Raw genomic sequence first — 24,515 nt, 5'->3', positions numbered from 1 at the left:
GTAACTGCCATCGTTCTCCTGCATGCAAATGTCTCTTAGCATTCCCAACCTTTCCACAGTAATTCAACCTCACCTGTCTCGTGACCCATCCTGGGTGAGTGCCACCTTGCTTACTTCCTTCTTGTGATGTTCTGCTTCTCCAGCAAGGGGTTGTTAATCCCCCCACCCCCATCAGTTACACTGCTTCAGTAACTTCTGGCTCAAATTGTTCTTTTTCCAATCCAAACTCTTTTCTGTGCCAGTTTGAACAGACTTTCCCTTCTCAAGTGGTTTTTATTGATGTTTTCTCTTCCCATGATCTCCTCCCCTAACTGGAGAGACAGCGTTTCTCTGTGTAGCCCTGGCTCTCTGAACTTGCTTTGTATACCAGGCTGGCCTCAAACTCAGAACCTGCCTCTGCCTCTCGAGTGCTGGGATTAAAGGCATATGTCATCATCACCTGGCTTTTCCCCATGATCTTACTATCATATTTTAAAAGTACTGTATGTGTTCTTTGAATTACCAACTCATTAGTATCATCAACTAACTCCAACTATTGCTAGACAAACATGATATATTAGCATTTTGGGAATGTTGTTAAGAACTGAGATGGGATTTATATACTAAAAAAGAATAAAATCTAGGCAATAAAATGAAGTACTTTGACACATCAAGATCTTCTGAGAAAGTTAACTTTTGTCTTCTCCTTTTTCAAATTCTTCTCAAGTGTATTTGTTTGTGAGATAGGGTCTTGCTATGTAGCTCATGCTGGCTCCCATCTCCTTCACTCAAGAGATCACCTTACTTCCAGCTCCCTAGTAGCTAGAAATACAAACATACACTGGCTTCCAAGTTTTTCTTTTCTCAATAGAACTTAATCTCATATTACAGAGAAAGGAAGAAAATGTAATAAAAGAATGACTGGGTATGGTGGCGCGCTGGTGGCCATTAAGAATATACAACAGCATCCAGGCAGTGGGACCTTTGCTCAGTGCATGAGTTGGCTGTTTGAAACCTGGGGCTTATGCAGGGATGCTTGGCTCAGCCTGGGAGGAGGGGACTGGACCTGCCTGGACTGAGTCTACCAGGTTGATCTCAATGCTTGGGGGAGGCTTTGCCCTGGAGGAGATGGGAATGGGGGGAAGGGGAGGGGGGCAAGAGGGGGGAGAACAAGGGAATCCGTGGCTGATATGTAGAATTAAATTATATTATAAAATAAAATAAAAAAAGAATATACAACAGGAAAAAAAAGAATATACAACAGATGGCAATTAATAATTCAGGTGTTGACCCATCAGAGGAGTAACTCTCTGATGGAGGCATCTCATCAGCAAAGCTTACGGGACCACAGACTCTGACAACCAGATACTTCTGTCTGTAATTTTCTCATGTGCCATTACATTTCTTCTCTAATAACAGCTATGTGCTGTGGGATATCTTTCTGTAAGCTGTGAATATGTGTTGCACTGACTGGTTGAGAAATAAAGCTGTTTGGCCAATGGTGAAGCAGAATAAGGTTAGGTGGTACATTCCAACTAGAGAGAGAGGAAAAGGAAAGGGGAGGTAGAAGAGACGCTGAGACCTGCCACCAGGAGAAGCAAGATATGAAAGAACTGGCAAGCCACGAAACCACGTGGTAACTTATAGATAAATAGAAATGGGTTAAGTTATAAGAGCTAGCTAGAAAGAAGCTTGAGTCATAGGCCATCCAATTTATAAATAATATAAGCCTCTGTGTATTTATTTGGGACTAAGCAGCTTCTGGACACAAGTGGGAGAGATTTGTCCTGACCATGAGCCAGGTGGGACACAGGAAACTTCTGACTACAGCTATGGGTATTTTCCCCATTGCTTATGTGTTTATTTCATGAATATATTTTCATCTACTGGGCACACATATAGCTGTGGATGGTCAGGAAGATGATTTCTGTCCATACTATATAATTCTGATGAAAAGAAAAATAGTCAAATGTTTTTCATAATTCAGACTGAAATAAGAAAATGACAGTACAGCTACAAAGCAGCTTTTTCAAATCCAAAATCAACTAGTTGCCCCTGGAGATGAACTGTATAAAGACAAATTCCCAAGTGTCTGTTTGTTGAACCAAAGTCAGGCACAAAACAACATCAATAGACATAATCCTTTCAGCAACTGCCTTTCTGAGCTTGTTCCTAACCTCAAGGTTCAGCCAACTAACTGTTTATTGTTTAAGTCCTGAATTTCAATGTCACTCACTGTCTGGGAACCCTGACCACTTAGAGCTATATGCCTGCTTTACTCACCATGCCTGGTCAGTGTGACCTCCCTGGCCTGAAAGAAACTGTGTGACTTATCATGTGTTATTAGAATGGGTCAGACCCTGTATATGTAACTCATATTTGTTCAGATGTTAGCTGTTAAAGATAGTGTGATGTGGGTGCAGAGAGAGGTGTGTAGAGGAAAGAGATGTGTGTGTAGGGGAAAGATGTGTGTGTAGGAGAGAGATGTGGGTAAAGAGAGATGTATGGAGAGAAGAGATATAGCTGTTGAAGGAAGTGTGTGTAGAAAGAGCTGTATAAAGAGCTGTGTAGAAGATGAATAGCTATATAGAAGAGAGAGCTTATGTAGCTATGTAAAAATGAGATGTAACTATGTATAGAGATGTGTGACTGTGTAGAAGGAAGATGTAGCTGGGGAGAGAGATGTAACTGTGTGAAAAGAGATGTAACTGTGTGTAGAGATGTATGACTGTGCAGGAGAGAGACATATGTATGTAAAGAGAGATATGTAGCTGTATGTAAAGAGATATAGCTGTGTGGAGACAGATTTTCAGAAACAGATTTTTTAAAGATGAAGTAAAAGAGAAAGTTATCATCAGAAAATATGTGTTTCTTTATTACCCCTCAGATAGAAGTCTAGCCCTCATCACATTCATGGATTTTTTTTTGCATACCCTGGGTGCTGCCTGGAGGCTGGTCCTCCGGGAAGCATTATCAGTCCATGTCTATAATCTTACAGAACAAAAAAGAAAATGTAATAAAAGAGCACTAGGTATAGTGGCACACATCTATAATCTTACAGAGAGAGAGAAAATGTAATAAAAGAGTGAGCTTGGTATGGAGGCACAAGTCTATATCCTGGTACTCTTGAGGCTAGAGAAAGAGAACTGCTGTGAGTTCAAGTCCAGCTTGGGCAACAAAGCAAGACCCTGCCAAGAAAGAAAAAAAAAAAAAAAAAAGGAAAGAAAAGGAAAATATTTACCCGCTTGTCATCATCTTGTTTGGGCTTCCGGGTTTTCTGAAGTAATTTCAGGCCTTCAATCTGCCTGACAAGCAGAGGTATGGTCATCTTGAACCGATCCTCCAGGCTCACAGCATCTAAGATCTAGGAAATTCGAGTCAATCAATAGCACCTATCCCAGAAGCACACACTCTAAACACAGCAGGTAGAACCATGACTTAAGTCCTTAAATTACAAGAAGGGCAAAACTATAATCTGAATGGCCCTGGCCCTGCTGGGGCCTATTAGGGTGGTGTGACAGTGCCTGGGCAGTTGCCACTGAGCTGCCAAGGCAAAGCTAAGGAGCAGATCTGAGGCACTCTGTGTTGTTGTGGGCCTCACCTCTAGCCCTGCCTAAATCTCTTACCTCCCTGCCACTTTGGGACGTTGGCCACACTGGGTCAGCCAGTCTCCTCCAGGGAGCTATGAGAATGCTATGAGATGCAGCCACCCTGCCAATTTTCAATGTATGCTCCTCTAAACTAAAAGAACCTCAATAATTCCATTAACCATGATAGGAATCATGCTATAGTATAATTAACTATATTATTAGTCAAGTGGAAATGAGCAGAATTGTAAAAAGACACAACCAAAATATTGATTTTTATTTGAAAATGTCATATATCCCATGATCAAGAATTAAACATATAGCTGGGCTTGGTAACACAGGCCTATAATCCTAGCTACTTGGCAGACTGAGGGACAGGGATGTCAAGTTCAAGGCCTTCTTCCTAGACTAGAGTGAGTTCAAGGCCAGCCTGAGCAACTTAATGAGACACTGTCTCATAACACAAAGTAGAAAAATAGGGCTGAGCATATAGAATAGTAGTAGAATGTTTGCCTAGTATGTGTAAGACCTTGGGTTCAATAATAGTACTAAAAAGAAAAAAGATAACCAAATATAATTGATTTCAACTGTTTCTGAAAATTAGTCTATGTATATTTTGGGTCTCAGTAAATTCTAGGTTCAAAATACTAACTTATGTATGTGTCTGTGTACGTATGCATGGTTGTGTGTGTGTGTGTGTGTGTGTGTGTATGTGGTGTGCGTGTGTATGTGGTGTGCATGCACACATGTGTATGGAGGCCAAAGGGGTCAATGTCTTCCTTTATCTCTTTCCAACTTATCTTTTGCGATAGGATTTCTCAGTGAATCCAGCACTCGTCAAGTTTGGCTAGACACTCACTAGCCAGTGAGCCTCCAGGGTCCATAGTCTCCTCAAGTGCTGGAGTTGCAAATGCACACTGGCCTCCATGCCTGGGCTTAACATGAGTGCTCAAACTCTGACTCAGGTCCCCATCACTGCACAGCAAGCAAGCACTTTACCCATGGAGCAATCTCCCCAGGCCCAAATATTAAATTTTTCTGTAGCTAATTAACAGCTCTCAAGGACAGCCTGATTTGGCAGCTCCAAAGCATGCCTGCTCTCTCCTGCTTCTACCTTTTGAATCCATACCAAACAGTGCCTACCAGTTGAGGACCTGAATTTGGACTTCCAGGAACCTGTAGAAGCTGGGTGTGCTGGCTCACCTCCATAACCTTAACACTTGGAGGGTAGGGGAAGAGCCAGGCAGATGTCCCAGAGCTTACTGTCAGCCAGTCTGGCCAGCCAGAGAGCTCCAGGTTCAATGAGGGACCCTGTCTAAAGAAGTAAGGAGTAAAGTGATGGAGAAAGACATCCAGTATCGATCTCTGACCACCTCCCCATACACCCCAAATATGTGAAATTGCAAGAAAAAATAAATTTAAATAAAAATTAAATATTTACTTTAAAAAAATCATTTTTGCTTTCTCCGTTGTCATAAACTGACCACTATTACTACTACTGACTGCACCCAAGCATTGGTTGTGTAAACACCAATGTAAACTCTGTTTTCTCTGCCTTGGTCAGGAGACAGTCTGACTGTGCAGTCTGAACTAGCCTTGAACTGCTGATCCAGAATGCTGAGATTACAGGTGTGTGCCACCAGGCCTGGTAAAAATAACCACCTTCGAAAGTCAATTTGTAATTTTTCTTTCCACCCCCACTTCCTCCTCCCCTTTTCTTGAGAGAGGGTCTCATGTAGCTAAAGTTGGCTTTGAACTCCATATGCAGGCAAGGATGACCCTGAACTCCTGATCTCTCCACCCTTACCTCCAAATGCTTGGATGACAGGCATGTGCCATAATGCCTGGCAAAGGTCAATTTTTTTAAAAAAGTAAAAGCATTTTAACTACTTCCTTGAGCCTTCAGAATGTGTTTATGAAGGTGAACGTGTGAGCACTATCCAGATCTATTCCAGAAGGGCACAGTACCTGGAGCTTCTCTTTGTTGCTTGTTCGAATAATTGAAGTTAGAATGTCTGGCAGCGCTTCCCTTGGCAGACTATCTAAAAGACGTCTCAATTTAGCAACGGCAGGGACTGACATATCCAACATTTCAACCAACTAAAAGGAAAAAAGAGAGTCTAATGAAATCAAGCAGTGGCATTTGTGAACCAAAATAATCAGATTTTCAGCAGGTTTAATGTTTGGGTCTGCATCTTTTGTCTTGAAAGATCACTGATTCATACATGGCAAACATTTCACAGGCCACAGAAGAAACAAGTACTTCACAGAATGCACATCAGAGGGCCTGAGAGGTGTCTCAGCAGATACAGGTGTCACTCTCCAGGCTTGCTGACCTGAGTCTGACCCCCAGGGTCCACGGTAGAAGGAGAAAAATGACTTCTGAAAGTTGTCCTCTGACCCCACACACGCACAAAAAAATAAGTAAATAATAAAATATTTTTAAATGTCTATGAATGAAAAGTAAAAATGGCTAGTAAGTATTTAATACTAAAATTTATACAAGGCTTTATAAATTTGTTCTATGACTTTAAAACTCAAATGCATAACAAAGCTGCAAGAAGAATATGATGAACCTCTTGTATTCCTCATCTAGATTCACTAATTCTTCCTATCTTGTGACACTGCTTTCTCTCTGTGCACTTCCCAGACACACTACATGCAAGCTGCAGGCATCATGCCTCATGTTCTTAAAAAGAGAACACCCTCTTACATAACTACAATATAATAATTAGATTCTGGAAATTGATAGAACAGTTGATGCTAACATGACAGCCAATTACTAGTTGAAATCCTGATTTTAATGTACTATTTGGATTAATTAGTCTGCACACTGATAATTTAGTTGTCGAGCACACACAAAACAAACAAAACTTCCAGGCTGGAATACTGCAATAGATTAAGCTGAAGATAAGCTTCCAGCAACTGTTGTAGTCATCAGGACAAATAACAGTGATTCCCTTTCCTTCTGGGCACACAGTAGGCCTGCTCTTCCTCACCTCCTCTGAATAAGAGGCAGCTGCAGTCTTGTGCTGATCTTTGAAAGGTAAGAGGCGTATCAACATTCCACCTAGGCAGAAACACTAAGTCACTGAAGGATTTGCCAGATTTCCTTTTTCTGTCTCAGCATAAGGAAGACATCTCGAGATTAAATCCTGTCTACCTTGGTTCTTAAGTGACATGAAAAGACAGATCATTACACCTATAGCTTTAGGCATGAAGATACAGCAAAAAAATAAATAAATAAACCTTTATTATTTGAGTTCTGTTTTGTGGCTAATTACAAAACTTGGTTCATTGCTAATTATAAAACTTGGTTCATACTAACTAATTTATATGACATATCAATCCTCATGTAACCAACTCTAATAAGATTTCATAGGCCAGTAATAATCAAACAGCTCTGAAAACACTGTAATTTGAGGAACTACCCATTACTTCCCAAGAATCAAGGGGATTAAAGCACAACTATATACAGATGGTTAGGCAGAAAAAAATACATAAAAACAAACAAACAAACAAATAAGCCATTAAAAAAAACCACACAAAAATGCAAAGAATCTTGTTCCCAGGAACTCATTGGTAGAAAACCAAAGTTAAAATTCATCCCCCGGCCTTGTGACTAGAAGCTATTTGCCAAGCACAGTGTGCTGCTCATGCAGGATGGCCAGCCGAGTGTGGAGTTGGGGTCTGTGGGAGAAACAGGACTGTAAGACCTTGTCACACAAGACAAGCACTGATGGCACATGGCTGAGCACAAGGGGGAGGGACAGCAACACCACACAGCAGGTGGGAAGCACACAGAGTCTAAAATTCAGAGAAGAAAGGGAACAAAAAGCAAAATCACAAGAAATAATGTAGGGCTTTTCTGTTATTCATCGTGGCCAGAACTATTGATCACTACATAGTAACCAGAGCTGAGGCAAGACAGGCCTAAGATACGGTATGAAGGGCCTTACTTAGCATTGCTAGGAAATCTGACGTTCATCCTACATGTTTTCCTCAAGAGAACCCACCCCGGCTTTGGACATATCAAGACAGCTCTACCATTGAAGAAAGGCTCAGCAGGGAGAATGAGTCAGGGATAGGACTCAAGAGTCAGGTCTCCTGTACAGCCCAAAAGGAAGGTGTTGCAGGGAAGCCAAGAGAAGCACTCACTAAACACACTGTCACAGTCTAATGAGGACAGTAAAGACAGGGACTTTACTGCATGCACTTAATTAAAAGTACATAACACAAAAATAAAACACTGACATAAAAATAAAATAAAGTGGAATATAGACCAATCCAGAAAAAAAAAAAAGGCAGAAACTAAATCTAATTTCCCTACAAAAGTACTTCTAATGTCACTGTAGAATCTTCCCATGTTTAACAGGTTTTTGTGGACTCAACCTGGTGAGAAGTAAAGGGCCAGAAATGAGGCTACAGAGCTGCATCCTCATGTGAAATGGGAGCCATTCTACCCCCAGTTCACATCCCGGAGGCTCTTTCTTCCAGTACATTCTTCCTTCAGCCCTGAAGTTACAACTCCAAACCTTCCAGATTTCTACTGCTGTTCCCCACATCAGGAGTGCATATTACTTTGAATGACCATCAGATGCAAACGCCACAGGCTGTGCACATCTGCTCCACACTTCGGTCACCAGTGGTGTCTGAAATCAAGACCTTAGACACCAGCTAGTCCTCACAGACTCAGTCAGGGTCAGTGGATTACACAAATAGAAAAGTAGAAAACTACATTTGATGATACCATTTTGCATTTTTATTACAGTTTTAAGTAAAACTAGGTGGAGAGAGGAAGTTTTTAATCTAGGGTTGACCAAAAAACTGACATCTAGAATTAAGGAGTGTGATCCTTCATGCATAGTCAAAGCATGCGTCCCTCCTGGCAAAAAATTCTAGCTAGACAAAAGTGCAACCATTCTTGAGGTTGGTTCACTATGGCTTCACCCTTCCACAGTCACTAACCTGGGCAGTAGGACTGGACCTGAAACAGTATCACTGCTATTACTCTGACTGGTATTTTAGTGGCAACTCTGTGTTATTTTCATTTGAACATTAAGCACTTAGGTTTAACAGATATCTGGTTGGGAGGCACTGGGGATTATCAAGAAACTGTGGTCATATCATTTGTAACACGTTTTGAAAGAGTTGGCCAATATGTCCAGGATGATTTAGGTACAAACCTAAGCAAAAGAAAACTGGAATACACTATCAAAATACCACAAACTATTTCAATATATGCAGCTTTACAGCCCAACAGCTTCCCCACCTAAGAGAGTCACCTGATCTCAGGACAGCAAAGAACCAAAGGGGGAAAGGCTTGAAGGGGAAGTGGAAGCCACCCACTTGCACTGCGTATCTGTAGAATTGCTCCGACAGTTCTCCCAGCTCCTCCCTGGTTTTGCAGGTGTTGGGAAATTCCTCAAGTCGGTCCAGTTGCTCCACTTCAGCCACAGGATATGGCTTCTCTTTTAATACCTGCACAATCTGGAACCGGCACAGGCCTGTGATCAGCAAAGTATAGTGTGGCTTAGGCCAATTACTGCCCACAACCTGAACTGCCAGGGCAGCCGTTCCAATCCTGAAAAATACACAAAATGTTGGCATTACATTTAACATGGCAAAACAGAAATTCCTTTCAAAAAGTGCTAATGTAGCCAGGAGGCAGAGACAAGGGGATTTCTGAGTTCAAGGTCAGCCTGGTCTAAAAGAGCAGTTCTAGGACATCCAGGACAAAACTGAAAAAACCTCCAACTCTGACAAAAGTACAGGACTTTCCCAGACTCAGAAAGACAAATATCATGCTTTCTTTCAGGTACATAATACAGACTTAAACTTATAGATATATGTGTACACCTGTCTGTAGCACACAAAAGCAGAAAGGGAACACTGAAGGGGAGAAAGAAGGCTAAGAAAGGGAGCAAGGAGGGGGGAGCAAATAAGAACAAACTATAGTTATATGCTGTGGGATGGTCTTTCTGTATGCTGTGAATATATGTTGATCCAACTAGTTAACAAATAAAGCTGCTTTGGCCTGTGGTAAGGCAGGATAAGAGCCAGGTTGGAAATCCAAGCAGAGAGACAAGGAGAAGGGCGGAGTTAGGGGCAGACACCATCAAGCTACCCAAGGAGCAAGATGTCAGCACACCAGTAATGCTATGACCACATGGTAAAATATAGATTAATAGACATGGGTTAATTTAAGATGTTAGAACTAGCTAGCAATGAGCCTGAGCTACAGACCAAACACTTTGTAATTAACATAAGCCTCTGTGTGTTTATTTGGGACTGAATGGCTGCGGGACACAGGAAAACTTCTGGCTACAGTTACATACATGTATGAAATGACAATGTCACAATGAGCCAGGCATGGTGGCACACACTTTAATCTCAGCACTCAGGAGGCAAAGGCAGGCAGATCTCTGAGTTTGAGGACAGCCTGGTCTACAGAGTGAGTTCCAGGACAGCCAGGGCTACGCAGAGAAACCATGGCTGAAAAAAAAAAGAAAGAAAGGAAAATTTCATGAGACCCATTACTTCATGTTCTAACTAAAAAATTAGCAAGAAATAAAACTCAGAAATGTCTGCTTTCCTGATAAATTATTTTAATAACAAAGAGGATCTAAAGTATGAATTTAGTATTTCTGTACTTAAAATATCATTTGGTATGTGGTCTGTTAAACTACTACCATCTAGTGAGGTACAAAGCACATAATCTTACTTGGTACTTCTTTTAAAAATGAAGTATAAATTCTGTTGCAGGATATTTGATCACACTGTGTGAAAATGTGTCTGTTTATCTCACTTGCCTAAGACATCTGATTGGTTTAATAAAAAGCTGAATGGCCAATAGCTAGGCAGGAGAGAATAGGAGGGACTTCCAAGCAGAGAGAGGAACTCAGGCATGAGATGCAAGTGAGACACAGAGGGAGTTGGATGTATAGAATCGAGGAGAGGTAAAGAGCCACATGGCAGAACATATATTAATAGAAACAGGTTAACTTAAATTATTTGAGCTAGTCAGGAACAAGTCTAAGCTAAAGGCCAAGGCTTCATAATTAATAATAAGTCTCCATGTCATTATTTGGGGGCTGGCAGTCCAAAGAAAGTCCGACAAGAAAGACTCGCTATAGAATCCCATATATTTGGATTATTTAAATATAAAAATGGAGGAATAAAAGTTGGTGGCAATTATTTAACTCAATTACACCAATAAGGAATATCTGAATACCATTCTGAAAGGCCAAAACATAAACAGCACAAATGAATGTCCTAATCAGTTCCAGTATCGCCTCTGCTAACATCAAGCCAATTACCTCCAACATCAACCTGTCACTTAGATTTATATGCACTTAATCTTGAACTGCTCCACATGGAAAGTAAATACCTCCAAGTACACACTGCAGGACTTAAGAGGACTAAAGGCATGTATCCCAATAATCCTTAAGCCTAGTTATATGTGGCAAAACTCCACTGAATGAATTGAAATGTTTTAAGTTTTAGCTCCTTATCAGACATATTTCTGATCAAGTCACATGCACATGTAATACACAGAATGAAAGTCTTATCTGCAGGGCCAGGAAAATAGCACAGTGGGTAAAGGCACTGTAGTTAAGAGATTTCCTTGAGTCTCAAAAAAATTCAGTCTAAGACTACAGGGAATTTTTAAGTTGAACTGGAAGCACTTGGCACTGTGATATGGCCATGAGACTCTCGGGGCTGGGGAGTAGAATGTGGTTGTTTGAGTAAGATGTCCCTCATATTCTTGGGTATTTGAATATTTGAACCCCAGTTGGTGATGCTGTTTGGGGAGGTTTAGGAGGTATGGCCTTGCTGGGGAAGTGTACCACTGGGGGTGGGCTTGGAACTTTCAAAGCCTCCTGCCACCCCCGGTGCGCTCTTACTGTTTCCTTGTAGCAGGCTTTCTTTGGGGCCACTAACCAGCTCCAATCGTGACTGGAGACTTCTTAGTAATGAATGTTTGGCCTTGTTCTAACGCTTGTTCCACTAGCTCTTGTAACTTAATTTAACCTGTTTCTTTTTATCTACAAAGAAAATTTGAAGCTCCCAGTTGCCATGTGCCTTCAGGGCTTGTAAAACATCACAGAATGTTATTCCACATGAAGTCTGAGTAGGAGGGCTATGGTTTATATCATCTGGAAACTGCCTTGTGCAATCCAGGAGTTCCAGAACTATCTGAAAACCCCTTGTACAGTGGTAGAAAAATGGACCACTCAAGAAGGGCAGTTTTCTAGGGTGAGAGAGGAAGGGAATTATCTAAACTGTGCCCTACTAACCAAACATGTGATCTTTGCTGACAGTGCTATTTCCACTTTACTAAAAAGCCCGCTATTCATATTAGAATTCACAACCCTCCAAGTCTTTTCTGTAATGATGCCAGTTCAGTTCTGCCCATGCTGAGGAAATGTACGGATCTCCTCTCCTCGCCTCAATCCTCTTCTATAGAAATCTATGCTTAAAACTACCTGTTCAGAGAGCAATACCTTCATGGGGGTATAGGTGCCTTCCAGCTATAAAAAGCTTCCTTGAGTATTATTTTGCTATATTCCCTTTACAACTAAGAAGGTGCCAATATCTCAATGTGACAAATGAGTAATTGAGATCCAAAACTGGGAAAATAAAAGTGGATACCCATAGTTACAAAGATATTAGCAATGGAGTTCCTGGCATAGGTCCTATGACAGACGTCACTCTATCTCACCACAATGGATGATATGAATTTGCACTATCAGGAATTATGAAAATGAATACTTATTAGTGTTGTTGGTTGTTTTTTAATCCTTTTGGGGGCCCGCCTCCCCACTCCCAAATAAACCACACATGGGGGCTTATTGTTAATTATAAATGCCCAGCCTTAGCTTGGCTTGTTTCTTGCTAGCTTTCCTTAACTTATCCCATTTATCTTTTGCTTCTGGGCTTTTATCTTTTTCTATTCATGTATACCTTACTCTGTGGCTTGCTGTGTAGCTGAGTAGCTAGCCCCAGGTGTCCTTCTCCTTCTCTGGTTACTTCTGTTTTCCCCTCCCAAATTTATCCTTCTATTTCTCTCTGCCTGCCAGCCCTGCCTATCCTTTCTCCTGCTTTGTTATTGGCTATTCAGTTATTTATTAGACCATTGATGTTTTAGACAGGCAAAGTAACACAGCTTCATAGAATTAAACAAATGCAACATAAACAAAAGTAATACATGTTAAAATAATATTCCCCAACATTTCCCCCTTTCTGTCTAAATAAAAAGAAAGGTTTTAACTTTAATATAGTGAAACTATACACAACAAAACAGTTATCAAGTAAGAATTAATTTCCAATATTCTGTCCATCTGTAGTTAGCATATTCAGAGAAAATAATGCATTATCTGTCTTATCTTAGTGAATCCAAAATTTTATACCTAATTTACTTTCTAATTCATACCTAATTTAATTTCATAGCTAAGGAAAACTGCATAACTATAACTATCTAGTCGTCAACTCCATCAAAGACCCCAGAAGGATAATATTATTTGAGTAAACAAAAAGTGCACTGCAAACAACTTTCAAAACTCTAGCAATGACAAGAGACATCTGACTGCCTGGATAGTCACCCAGAGTTCCTTCTACAACATTAGGGCATCTGTCTTCAGCCTACAGGCCTAGAGTATCAGGCAGTCTTCTCAGTGAAGCAGGAAATTTGAAGGACTATCCTGCCTTGTACTGACAATGTTCATCAGTCGCTTTTCTCTGTGTCCTGCAGAGTATCTGGCAGACTCTTCTGTGCAGTAGGGATTTTAAAGATATATTCTGCCTTGTTTTGACAAAGTTCAACAGTCTTTTGCTTGTGTGTCCTGCATGTCCAGTCTGCACAGCACATTGTCAGCATCAAAGGCAAGAACAGTTTCTTTGATCAGTAGCTAACCTTACCACAATGAAGCAAATTCCTATGGAGCTTCTTCAATGCCCATCATCTCTGAAGTAAATTGGTGTACCCAGGAACAGATGTGTCTCATTGTCATGAAAAACTTCAAATTAACAAAACATTTTAAATGCCATATTCTATAGGTCTTTGTAGTATTTGAAGGCCATCTATCTAAAATATATCTATTTAACCTAGAAAACATACCTAACATATCTATAAATTTGATTGTTATAAATGACTAACTACTGACCTATGTTTCTTGATTGTCTTATATAGTTTATGATAATAGCTTTCAAAAATGAGTACTTTACATTTTTAAGTGAACTGCATAGGTACAATACCTTAAACAAGAGTAGAAACATATATACAATGTGTGGTAACAAAAACAACCTTAGATTTGCTTCAATATACAAAAAATCCTTTGGTCAAGAGTAGAAACACACACACACACACATTAACAAAAATAACTTTAAATTTGTCAAGATTCTATATTCCTCTAAATGATAACAAATAGCCATATCCCACCAAGTAACCAAAAACCACCAACTCTTCCCAACACTTAAGGAATGTGGGCATAGTTTTCTCTAAACTGCTTCCTGATGGCTGTGGGCAAAGGCATCTTTAGGGGTCCTTGAGAAAATTTTGAGATAATGAATAAGTCCTGGGAAGGCCAGCAGTAACCATTGTTGACAGATATCACTTGTCAAGATTCAGGAGGTCTCCCATGATCAAACTTGATCCATATTTAACCCTGAAGGAATCCATAGCCTTTCATCCCCTGTGGGAACAAAACTCCAAAGCATTTTTGATTTCCATTTGATAAATGTATTTTCTGACTTTTTAAAAGTTAAGGCATTCGTAAAGTATACAGGCTGATTTACTTCAACAGCCCCTCTTTCAATTCCAGGTCTCTTTGCAGCTGTCCTTTTCTTTTCAACAACCAAAAACTTCAAAATCAACACAATAACATACAGGACCCAGACTCCTGTGTATTTCTCATCCTACATGGCTTTTTTTCTTTTACTCTCTCTTTAAAGAATTTATTTTATAAACTCTTCATTTTTTTTCTATGACTATACCCTTTTCCTTTCTTAAGCCTACACACTGTAAAGCACACTGGAACCTGTTTAAAGGTTTTTCCGTCTGAACCTGCCTTTACTGAGGATCTTTAGTCTTTTTGACCATATGAGCAAACCTTTAAACTGCTAACCTACACCTGGATCCTCTCTCTGTGGTTCTCTCAGGAGGCTCTGCCTACTTCTCAGGTCATAAAAGCCAAGCCTAAAGCTCATGGCCCACTCAGAGGTTCGTGGCCAAAAACTGCATTAAACCTTCCTAACTACGGAATCAAGTTGCTTGCTACAAGTGGTTTTTACTTAGCTTGTCATTTCTAGTTTCTATTTAGCACTGGCAGCTGAACATCACATTAAAGGAGCTGTGCCCTTTTTCTCTTTTTTCTTTTTTTCAAAGCTTTCTCAGTCACTATGGAAATTTGAGCACCATGTTGGTACACCAAAATGTCGTTGTTTGTTTTTACTCTTTGCTCCTTGGGGGCCCGCCTCCCAGCTCCCAAATAAACCACACATGGGGGCTTATTGCTAATTATAAATGCCCAGCCTTAGCTTGGCTTGTTTCTTGCCAGCTTTCCTTAACTTAAATTATCTCATTTATCTTTCGCCTCTGGGCTTTTATCTTTCTCTATTCCTGTATACCTTACTCCGTGGCTTGCTGTGTAGTTGGGTGGCTGGGTCCTGGAGTCCTCCTCCTTCTCTGGCTACTTCTTTTTTCCCCTCCCAGATTTCTCCTTCTATATATTCTCTCTGCCTGCCAGTTCCGCCTATCCTTTCTCCTGCCTTGCTCTTGGCCGTTCAGTTATTTATTAAACTATCAGGTGTTTTAGACAGACAAAGTAACATAGCTTCACAGAGTTAAACAAATGCAACATAAACAAATGTAACACACCTTAAAATAATATTCCCTAACATATCAGCATAGTGTCCTGGCTAGTTTTATGTCAACTTGATACAAGCTAGAATCATCTGAAAGGAGGGAACCTCAATTGAGAAAATGCCTTCATATGATCAGGCTGTGGGCAAGCCTGTATAGCATTTTTTAAAATTAGTGATTGATGTGGGAGGGCCCAGCCCATTGTGGGTGGTGCCACATCTAGGCTAGCAGTCTTGGGTTCTATAAAAAAAAAAAAAAACATGCTGAGCAAGCCATGTTGAACAAGCCAGTAAGCAGCTCCCCTCCATTACTTCTGCATCAGCTCCTGCCTCTAGGTTCTTTCCCTATTTGAGTTCCTGCCCTGACTTCCTTTGATGATGAATAGTGATATGGAAATGTAAACCAAATAAACCCTTTCCTTCCCAAGTTGCTTTGGTCATGGTGTTTCATCACAGCAATAGTAACCCTAACTTGGACAAGTAGCTTCTAACTAGGTAAGATACAGAAAGCACAGCTTTAATGACACAGTGGAGACAGTTACACATCTCTGGGAAACATGATTTTACTTTTGTCTTAGTGGCACACTCTTAGCTTTGTTGCCAGTGATGATTTATTGAAAAATGTATCATCATTAATAACTATTTAGAAACAAGGCAGGATTCTATTAGAATAATCCCAAATTGTATAAACCAGAAGAGATGTCTGTTACTACAGGATAGTTTATTGTCATCTTTTCTTAAAACATTATTTCCAAATGTGAGACATCCAACTTGCAAACAGACCTTTTGTAGGAAAGCAGATAAAGACTTTGGAAGATCTAAGTAGACCTTCAGTACACACCTGTTAATATAAAACATTAAATCTAAAAATTTCATTATTATCAGATAGTACTTCTTGGTGCCTAAGAATATTGATAGGTACAAATAGGAGTAACATATGGGCAATGAATCCTTCCAGCTGTGGAACTATGTATCTGTTGAAGTCTGTATACTTTGTTATATAAATCCCAAGAAAATAACTCACAGATGAGTAAGAAAGCCTACAAATAAACAGAGGTTGAGGGATTAGCACTCCGAAGAAAGGCATCCATGGACCCTGAACAAAGTTAAGTTTTTTGTTTGTTTGTTTGTTTGCTGTGGGATGTTCTGTATGTCCTGTGGGAGCCCATTCTTGAGTTCCTCGTGGCTTTACCCAGCAGGTCCACATAGAGGATGATTAGGACCATGGGCCTGAGTGCAGGTGTCTGAGATGGTCTACACTTGGCTGTGCTGGGGGATGGTCTGTATGTCAAATTGTTCTGGTTGGTCAATAAATAAAACCTGATTGGCCTGTGGCTAGGCAGGATGTACAGGCGGGACTAACAGAGAGGAGAAATAAAATAACAGGAAGGCAGAAGGAGACAGCCAGCTGCCGCCAGGACAAGCAGCATGTGAAGATGCCCGGTAAGCCACGAGCCACGTGGCAAAGCATAGATTTATAGAAACTGATTAATTTAAGCTATAAGAACAGTTAGCAAGAAGCCTGCCACGGCCATACAGTTTGTAAGCAAAATAAGTCTCTGTGTTTACTTGGTTGGGTCTGAGTGGCTGTGGGACTGGCGGGTAAGAGAGATTTGTCCTGACTGTGGGCCAGGCAGGAAAACTCTAGCTACATTTGTTTGTTTTACTCTTTTGCTCTTTTGGCTCTTTGCTCTTTGGGAGGCCCGCCATCCCCTCCCCAACAACCATATGAAGGCTTATTATTTCTTATGAATGCCTGTCCTTAGCTTGGCTTATTTTTAGCCAGCTTTCCTTAACTTATATTATCCCATTTACTTTTTGCCTCTGGGCTTTTACATTTCTCTATTTCTGCATATCTTTTCTTTCCTTCTCACTCCATGTCTGGCTGTGTAGCTGGATGACTGGTCCCTGATGTCCTCCTCTCCTTCTCCTCTTCTCTTTTCTTGATCCTAGATCTCCCCCTCCCATATTTCTCTTCCTATTTATTCTCTTTACTGCCAGCCCCATCTATCCTTTCTTCTGCCTTGACGTTCAGCTCTTTATTAAACCAATCAGGTGTTTTAGTCAGGCAAACATAGCTTCACAGAGTTAAACAAATGCAACATAAAAGAATGCAACACATCTTTTCATCATTAAACAAATATTCAAAAACATAAACAGATATAACACATCTTCAACTAATATCCCACAACAGTTAGGTAGTGAGATGGCTCAGGGGGGTACCTACAGCCAAGTAGATGTGTGTTAAATTCTGGGGACCTACAAGGTGGAAGGTGAGAAATGACTCTCCAAGCTGTCTGATCTCCACAGGTGCTGCACAGAGTACATGTGCTCACCCCCAGTCACACACTCATTCACATTCATTCACACACACACACACACACACACACACACACACACACACACACCTTTTAAAATGTGAGGCTGAAGAATGAATGACACTGTGAAAATAGTATTAAATGATTGCCTATTTTCACTAAGGAGACAGGTAATATCACACAGGAGCCACTAATTATACAATTCAGCTAAGCAAAGAAATACAGGCTGTCCTTAGGTGACATGGAAGCCAAGTTCCACATTCCTTTTTAAAAGCCTCCTATGCAGTAACATGCCTATATACTAAACATGAAAAAAGAGGCTGTGCTACATAGAGAAGCCAGCAAACAGATGGTAAGAAACAGAGGAGAGCAAAGGCCTTGGGTACTGGGGCTGGTCACCAGGAGACTGTAAAGGAAATCAGGCAGGAACAGAGCCCTCCATTCTCCTTTGGGCATTACTAGCATCCAGAAAAGGAGGTAACTGGGAAGGACAGATCTATGTGCAGAAGCAAGTGAACACTAGATATCTCAGTGTTCTTACTATTAAAGCACAAAGCGTGTTGAAAACCATGATATAGAAAAGACTCCAGAATCTAGTCTGAGGAATATAGTACAATCTTTCTGTATGTAAACTTCTCAAGTAACAAACAATATTTCTGATACTGCTATGCCATAGTGAATTCTTACAATGCAGAAACTCTGTAAAGGCTTTTACAGATACGTTCTAATTTAAATTATTGGACTGGGCTTGGCTCAGTGCTTTTCTCAGCATGCTAAGACCCCAGACGCAATTCCCCCAGCAATGTAAGCAAACAAACTAACAGCACTGCCAGTTAATTTTGAATCACTTAAACAAAGGCACATAAAAATATTAAGACTGCACATCACTTGTCCTATTACTTAGTTTCAGGCAAGGAAAATTTAGTTATTGTTCTTTGCAGTTATTTATGGGAAAGCAATTAGTAATCCTCAAAACCTTGCCAGAATAAAACCTCAAACCTAAAATATGACTAACTCTACTTTTCAAAAGATTTTCTTTTTAAATTACATGTACATGTGTGTATCTGGGGGGGGGTGCTATGTGCACATGTCAGGTGTATGCCAGTGCCTGCAGAGGCCAAAGAGGACATTGGATCTCCTCAAGCTAGAGTTACAGACAGTTGTGAGTGACCCCAACTTGGTGCTGGGTAAGAACTGGTAAGTCACCAATCAGTAACTAAGAAAATGCTCTATAGCCTGCTCTTATATAGAGGCATTTTCTCAATTGAGGTCCTCTTCTTTCAGATGACTCTAGCTTGTGTCAAGTTGACATAAAACTAGCCAGTACAATTGACCTCTTGTCAGCTGACATGCAAACACATCACTGTTAAGCCATAACCTTTCCTTTCTTGTTCATCCCCAAGATCACACATTAACAACAAAATCACAATATAGAACATTTTACAAACTTTAAAAGTCCCAGTCTTTACAAATTCAAAAACTTTAAAATTAAGTCTCTTTAAAAATCCGAAGTTTCTTTTAAAACCTAAAGTCTCCTTAAAAATTAGTCGTTTGACTGTGGGCTCCTGTAAAATCAAATATAAGTTAAATACATTCTTACTTCAAGAGGGAAGACTCAGGGCACAATCACAATTTGAACAAAGCAAAACTAATCTCCAAAGGTATAAATAACACAATGTCCAATTATCTGGGATTCACTCATGATCTTCCAGGCTTTTCCAAGGAGCTTGGGTCACTTCTCCAGCACTGCCCTCTGCAGCACACACAGCTAGTCTTGTATGCTTCCAATGGTTCCACACTACTGTTGCTGCTGTTCCTGGTGGTCATCCCATGGTACTGGCATCTCCAAAATGCTGGTGTCTCTTGACCATCTGGGCTCCCCTTTCATCAACAGCCTCTCCTGGGCTCTCTTCAGGTACTCCAGCCCTGCCACACAGTGCCAAGCCCTTGCTGCTCTCCATGACCCCTTCATGCCTTCAAAAGTAGTAATACCTGGCTGACACTTAAACTACCAAGTTCAGTTGCCACACCAAGGTAAATCCTTGGTCACCTCTGGAACACAGCTTTTATGTTCTGACTCTAAGGAAGCACTTCCCAGAAGATTTCAACTTAATGATGCTCTCTTCCTAATCACAACTGACTCTTCAGGCCCAGCCGGCCAGCATCCATTGTCCCAGCAAAGCAAAGGTTTTAGTTTAATGGTTCTGGTCTCTTGTTAATTGCATCCAGTTCTTCTTCAGCTCCAGCTGAGCAGACACCACAGAGTCTTTACACACACAAGGCCCAGAAGAGTTTTTGCTTTCCTCTGAAACTTTGTAAGCCAGCCCTCTACTATCTGTACTGCTCTCAACATTCTAATCGTCCACATTCCACAGAAAAGCTCACCAAACTTTGAACACTCAATGGCCTTTCTAGCCCCAAGTTCCAAAGTTCTTCCACACCAAACACCATGGCCAAAAGCAACTTGGGGAGGAAAGGGTTTATTTACTTACACTTCCATATATCAGTTTATCATCAAAAGCAGTTAGGGCAGGAACTCAAGCAGGGCAGGGACCTGAAGCAGGAGCTGATGCAGAGGCCATGGAGGGCAGCTGCTTACTGGCTTGCTCCCTGTGACTTGCTCATCCTGCTTTCTTATAGAACCCAGGACCACTAGCCCCAGGGTGGTACCACCTACAATGGTCTGGGCCCTTCCACATCAATTACTAAATAAGAAAAGGCTCTACAGGCTTGTCTACAGCCTGATTTTATAGAGGCATTTTCTCAATTGCAGTGGTCTCCTCACAAATGATGTGGTGGTTTGAAAGAAAATGGCCTCCAAAAGAGTGGCAATATTAGGAGGTATGGCCTTGTTGGAGTAGGTGTGATCTTGTTGGAGGATGTATGTCACTGTGGAGTTGGGCTTTGAGGTCTTGTATATGCTCAAGATACTGCCCAGAGCCTCAGACCATTTCCTGTTGCCTGTGCAAGATGTAGCACTCTCAGCTCCTTCTCCAGCATGTCTGCCTGCACACCACCATGATGACAATGGACTAAACCTCTGAAATTGTAAGCCACCCCAATTAAATGTTTTTCCTTTATAAGACTTGCTGTGGTCATGGTGTCCCTTCACAGCAATAGAAACCCTAACTAAGACAGAAGTCTACAGCTTGTGTCAAAGTGACATAAAACTATCCAGCACACATTAGAAATAAATCAAGCTAGACCTGGTAGCACAGGCATATAATCCTGACTACTTGAAGGGCTGAGCCAGGAGGACCACCAGTTCAATATCTGATTGAGCTACAGAAGAGTTCAAAGCCTGTAGGTGGAGTTTTTCCTGGGGACTGCCGATCAACTCTGTTCTGCCAGCTGCTCTCAAATAACCACACAGAGACTTAATATTAATTATAAATGCTCAGCCAATAGCTTAGGCTTGTTTTTAGCCAGCTCTTATAACTTAAATTAACCCATTTCTATTCATCTATGCGCTGCCCCAGGCTTGTTTACCTCATCTACACACTTCCCTTCCTGCTCACTGAGTCTCATGGCATTTCCTTCTAATTCCCGAGACTCCACCCTTCTTCTTCCCACCATTCTCTCTCCCCCAAAATTCCTGCCTCCATCTCAGCCAATCAGATTTTATTAACAATGAGAGAAACGCATCTTCACAGCGTACAGAAGGTTTATTTTACAGCAAAAGCCGGCAGAGAGTACTTAGTGAGACTCAGTACCAAAATAAAAAGTAAAAAAAGGGCTGAGGATATAGCTTAATGGTACTTACTTAGCAAGCAGGATAGGTTCAATCTCTAAAGCACTGCCCCCAGAAGAAATAAAACAAAACAAAAAAAAAAAATCTAATCATGAGAACTTCTGCCTCAGCTAAATGGTTGAACACAGAATGTAAAATTATATGGGAGAAATAAGCAGAAGTTTAAGGAATGAGGTAATATGTTGGGAAATTAATGTCAAATATAGTATGTTGGAATAAAGTACTGAAACTTTAGTGTCCAACCCTATTTAGGCAACAGCCAAAACAGATCAAATGGAGGCAAAATATTTTCATGATGATACAAAGTTAACTACCATTATTTAGTTGTTGTGGATTTGTTTTATGTTTTACTGTTTGCTTTGTTTTTTGGGGAGCTATCAGTCTCCTTTGAAAACATGAAGAAGAGCTACAACTTTTGTCAAAGTAATGTAGTACCACTTAAGTAAAAATAAGGCATTCTAACCCTTATCAAAATCCATTCAGAGTCCATAATTTGAAAATAAGGAGGGGAAGGAGGCTCTCCAAACTGGAGAAATGCCTTCAGTACAATATATAGAGCATGAACTTGAGAGAAGAGCTTGAAGATAACATCTGCTAAGACATACTATTTATACTTTAGTACTGTCCAATAAAAATACGAACCACATCTGTGATTTTAGTATCCACAAATAAAGTAATAACAGGTGAAATGGCCAAAATATTAGCATTCCAACATTTACTCTTTGTAACATTAATCAAAATCTTTCATGCTTTCTCAAAGTCTAGTGTGCACTGCACATTTATGACACATTAGTGTGACCAACTGCCCTAAGCTGCCTGGGGTTGAGAGCCTTTCTGAGACACAGCCACTTCAGTGCTAAAACTCATGTTAGACCAGCCACCCTTCAAGTGCTCTAGATCCATAATCACTGTACAGTCCAGGGGAGCAAAGCCATCCATCAAGCGTGGTGCAAAGCAGTCTACACAGACGGACCTTCGTAACAGACACAGTTTCAAAGACGCAGAGGAAGAGTCAGACACTGGTGAAATCTATTACCCAAGTCACAGAACTAGGGCCAGTGCACAAGGCAATCCAGTAACAAGCCCGGAGCCTAAGATAAAAACGCTAGGAAGGAGGAAAGGGGAGATGAGAGGCTAAAAAGGTTGAAAGGAGACCCCCAAGGAAAATGCGAACAGGAAAGGCCCTTCAAGGAAGAGGCCATTGGGGGTGGCGAAAATGGGTAGCATAAAGTGTAAAGCAAAACTGCGCAGAAACTTAACTGCGCAGTTTAGGCATGGCAGAAAGAAAAAAAAAGAAATCTCTAGACTTATAGTGTGTCAACTGGAGAACATGACAGGAGGCCGGTTAAAAGGAAAGAAAGGGCACAGGGTGAAAGGTGGGTGGGGGAAGGGAGCAACACCCAGGGAGAAGGGAGGGGCCTGGGAAGTAAACAGCACTGGCCTATGGCGCTGGAGGGGGCCGGCCGGTAGGACCAGGATTTGGATCAGATTATCAACAGCAACAGGCAGGTAATCAACAGCGGAGTTTCTACCCATGTCAGGTATTGCTCCGTGAGTTATCCAGCTCACTAACGGTCCCTGGCTAAAAGCATCACTCCCACTTTTCACGGGAGGAGACTCAGACACAACCATGCACGCAGGCCGTCAGGGCGCGGGTGGGGAGGCCTCCGGGTGCCCGGTGTACCTGTGCAAAGGTGGCAGGTCTTGCACGTCGCTGGCCGGGTCGGGCGTGTTGGGGATGACTCCTAGGATGGTGCTCTGCAACGACGTACCCTTGAGCAGGCGGCTCCGCACCAGCTGCAAGTTGCGGGCCGTGTCCACACTCGTGCGCATGGTGGAGCCGGGCAGCAACACACCTTCGTGGGTCAGCAGCAGCGGAAGGCGGCTGGGGATCTGGATGGGGCTCACGGACGACATGGCGACCGCGGTCAGCACCAGGACTGTCAGGAGGACTCTAAGCGTCCTAAGCCAAGGCCACTGGAGCTCACCACAGACAGCGCACTATGGCCCGCCCCCCCGGCCTGAGCGCCGACGCTTCCGGCCCCGCCCCCCCGCCCCTTCCCCAGGCCCCTAGGCTGAAGCCCCGCGGCTTCGGCCCCGCCCCCAGGCCCATGTGCCGCCGCTTCCGGCCCGCCCACAACCCTCCGAGAGGCCCGAGCGGCTAGGCTTCCGGCCTTGCGCAACGGCCCGCCCCCAGGCCGAAGCGTACGGCTTCTGGCCCCGCCCCCAGGCGAAGCGTACGGCTTCTGGCCCCGCCCCCAGGCCGAAGCGTACGGCTTCTGGCCCCGCCCCCAGGTCGAAGCGTACGGCTTCTGGCCCCGCCCCCAGGTCGAAGCGTACGGCTTCTGGCCCCGCCCCCAGGCCTGGGTCCCTCCCTTTCAGGCCGCGACCCTAGGCTGGTCCCTACACCCGAACGCCTCCACTTCCGGCTGGCGGAGAGATGTGGGGCGGCCCCCTGGCCCAAACTGTCGCTGCGCTCTGCAGAGCACCCGTGTCAGGTGTTGCTCCGTGAGTTATCTCGCTCACTGACGGTCCTTGGTTAAAAGCGTCACTCCCACTTTTCACTGGAGGGGACTGAGACACAACCATGCACGCTGGCCGGGATGTGATGCCAGAAGTTGAAACCGGTATGCAGTCAGCGCGAACTGTGCCTGCATTTAGATTCAAAAGGAGTGTTGAGAAGGAGCGTATGTGGACAGTGTATACTAGAAGTATTTTTTTAACCTGTTGTTGAATAGATGTCAGATTTTAACAAGTTTCATACACCTTTCACCCGGTTTTCCTTGTTATATTACACAATCCGGGTTCATTATCAAAACCAGGAAGTTAGTATTACCATTACCTAATCCAGAGACCTGCCCTCAACCTTCTGGCTTTTACTACTGTCCTTAATTTTTCACTTTGCCTATCTCCGAGATTTCCTGAGTCTGTGACATTGCTTCCATTTTGCTTTATCTTATTAGTATTTTAAACAGATACTTTAAAAAGTATAGAGATGGCTCTTTATTTTAAAATCAT

At 42.0% G+C, this 24,515-nt stretch overlaps 1 protein-coding gene across 2 annotated transcripts in view; it reads right to left on the bottom strand.

Annotated features, from left to right (window-relative positions):
* The window catches only part of Lonp2 (lon peptidase 2, peroxisomal), a 108,315-nt gene extending 84,768 nt beyond the window's left edge, over positions 1–23,547 (bottom strand). The window contains exons 1-4 of one of the 2 annotated variants that reach the window (XM_028893971.1): positions 23,182–23,547; positions 8,916–9,150; positions 5,535–5,666; positions 3,221–3,343 (exon numbers count right to left, since the gene is read on the bottom strand). In XM_028893971.1, coding sequence (XP_028749804.1) covers positions 3,221–3,343; positions 5,535–5,666; positions 8,916–9,150; positions 23,182–23,414 — 723 coding nt within the window. In that variant the 5' untranslated portion in view covers positions 23,415–23,547. Of the gene's footprint in view, positions 1–3,220; positions 3,344–5,534; positions 5,667–6,565; positions 6,743–8,915; positions 9,151–23,181 lie in introns of those variants that run through there. The other variant, XM_028893970.2, reaches the window with a different exon arrangement.
* Between the last annotated feature and the right edge of the window lie 968 nt (positions 23,548–24,515).

The sequence above is a fragment of the Peromyscus leucopus genome, chromosome 5 (genome assembly GCF_004664715.2).
Source record: "Peromyscus leucopus breed LL Stock chromosome 5, UCI_PerLeu_2.1, whole genome shotgun sequence".
Lineage (NCBI taxonomy): Eukaryota > Metazoa > Chordata > Mammalia > Rodentia > Cricetidae > Peromyscus > Peromyscus leucopus.
This window is presented reverse-complemented; position numbering and strand designations above follow the sequence as displayed.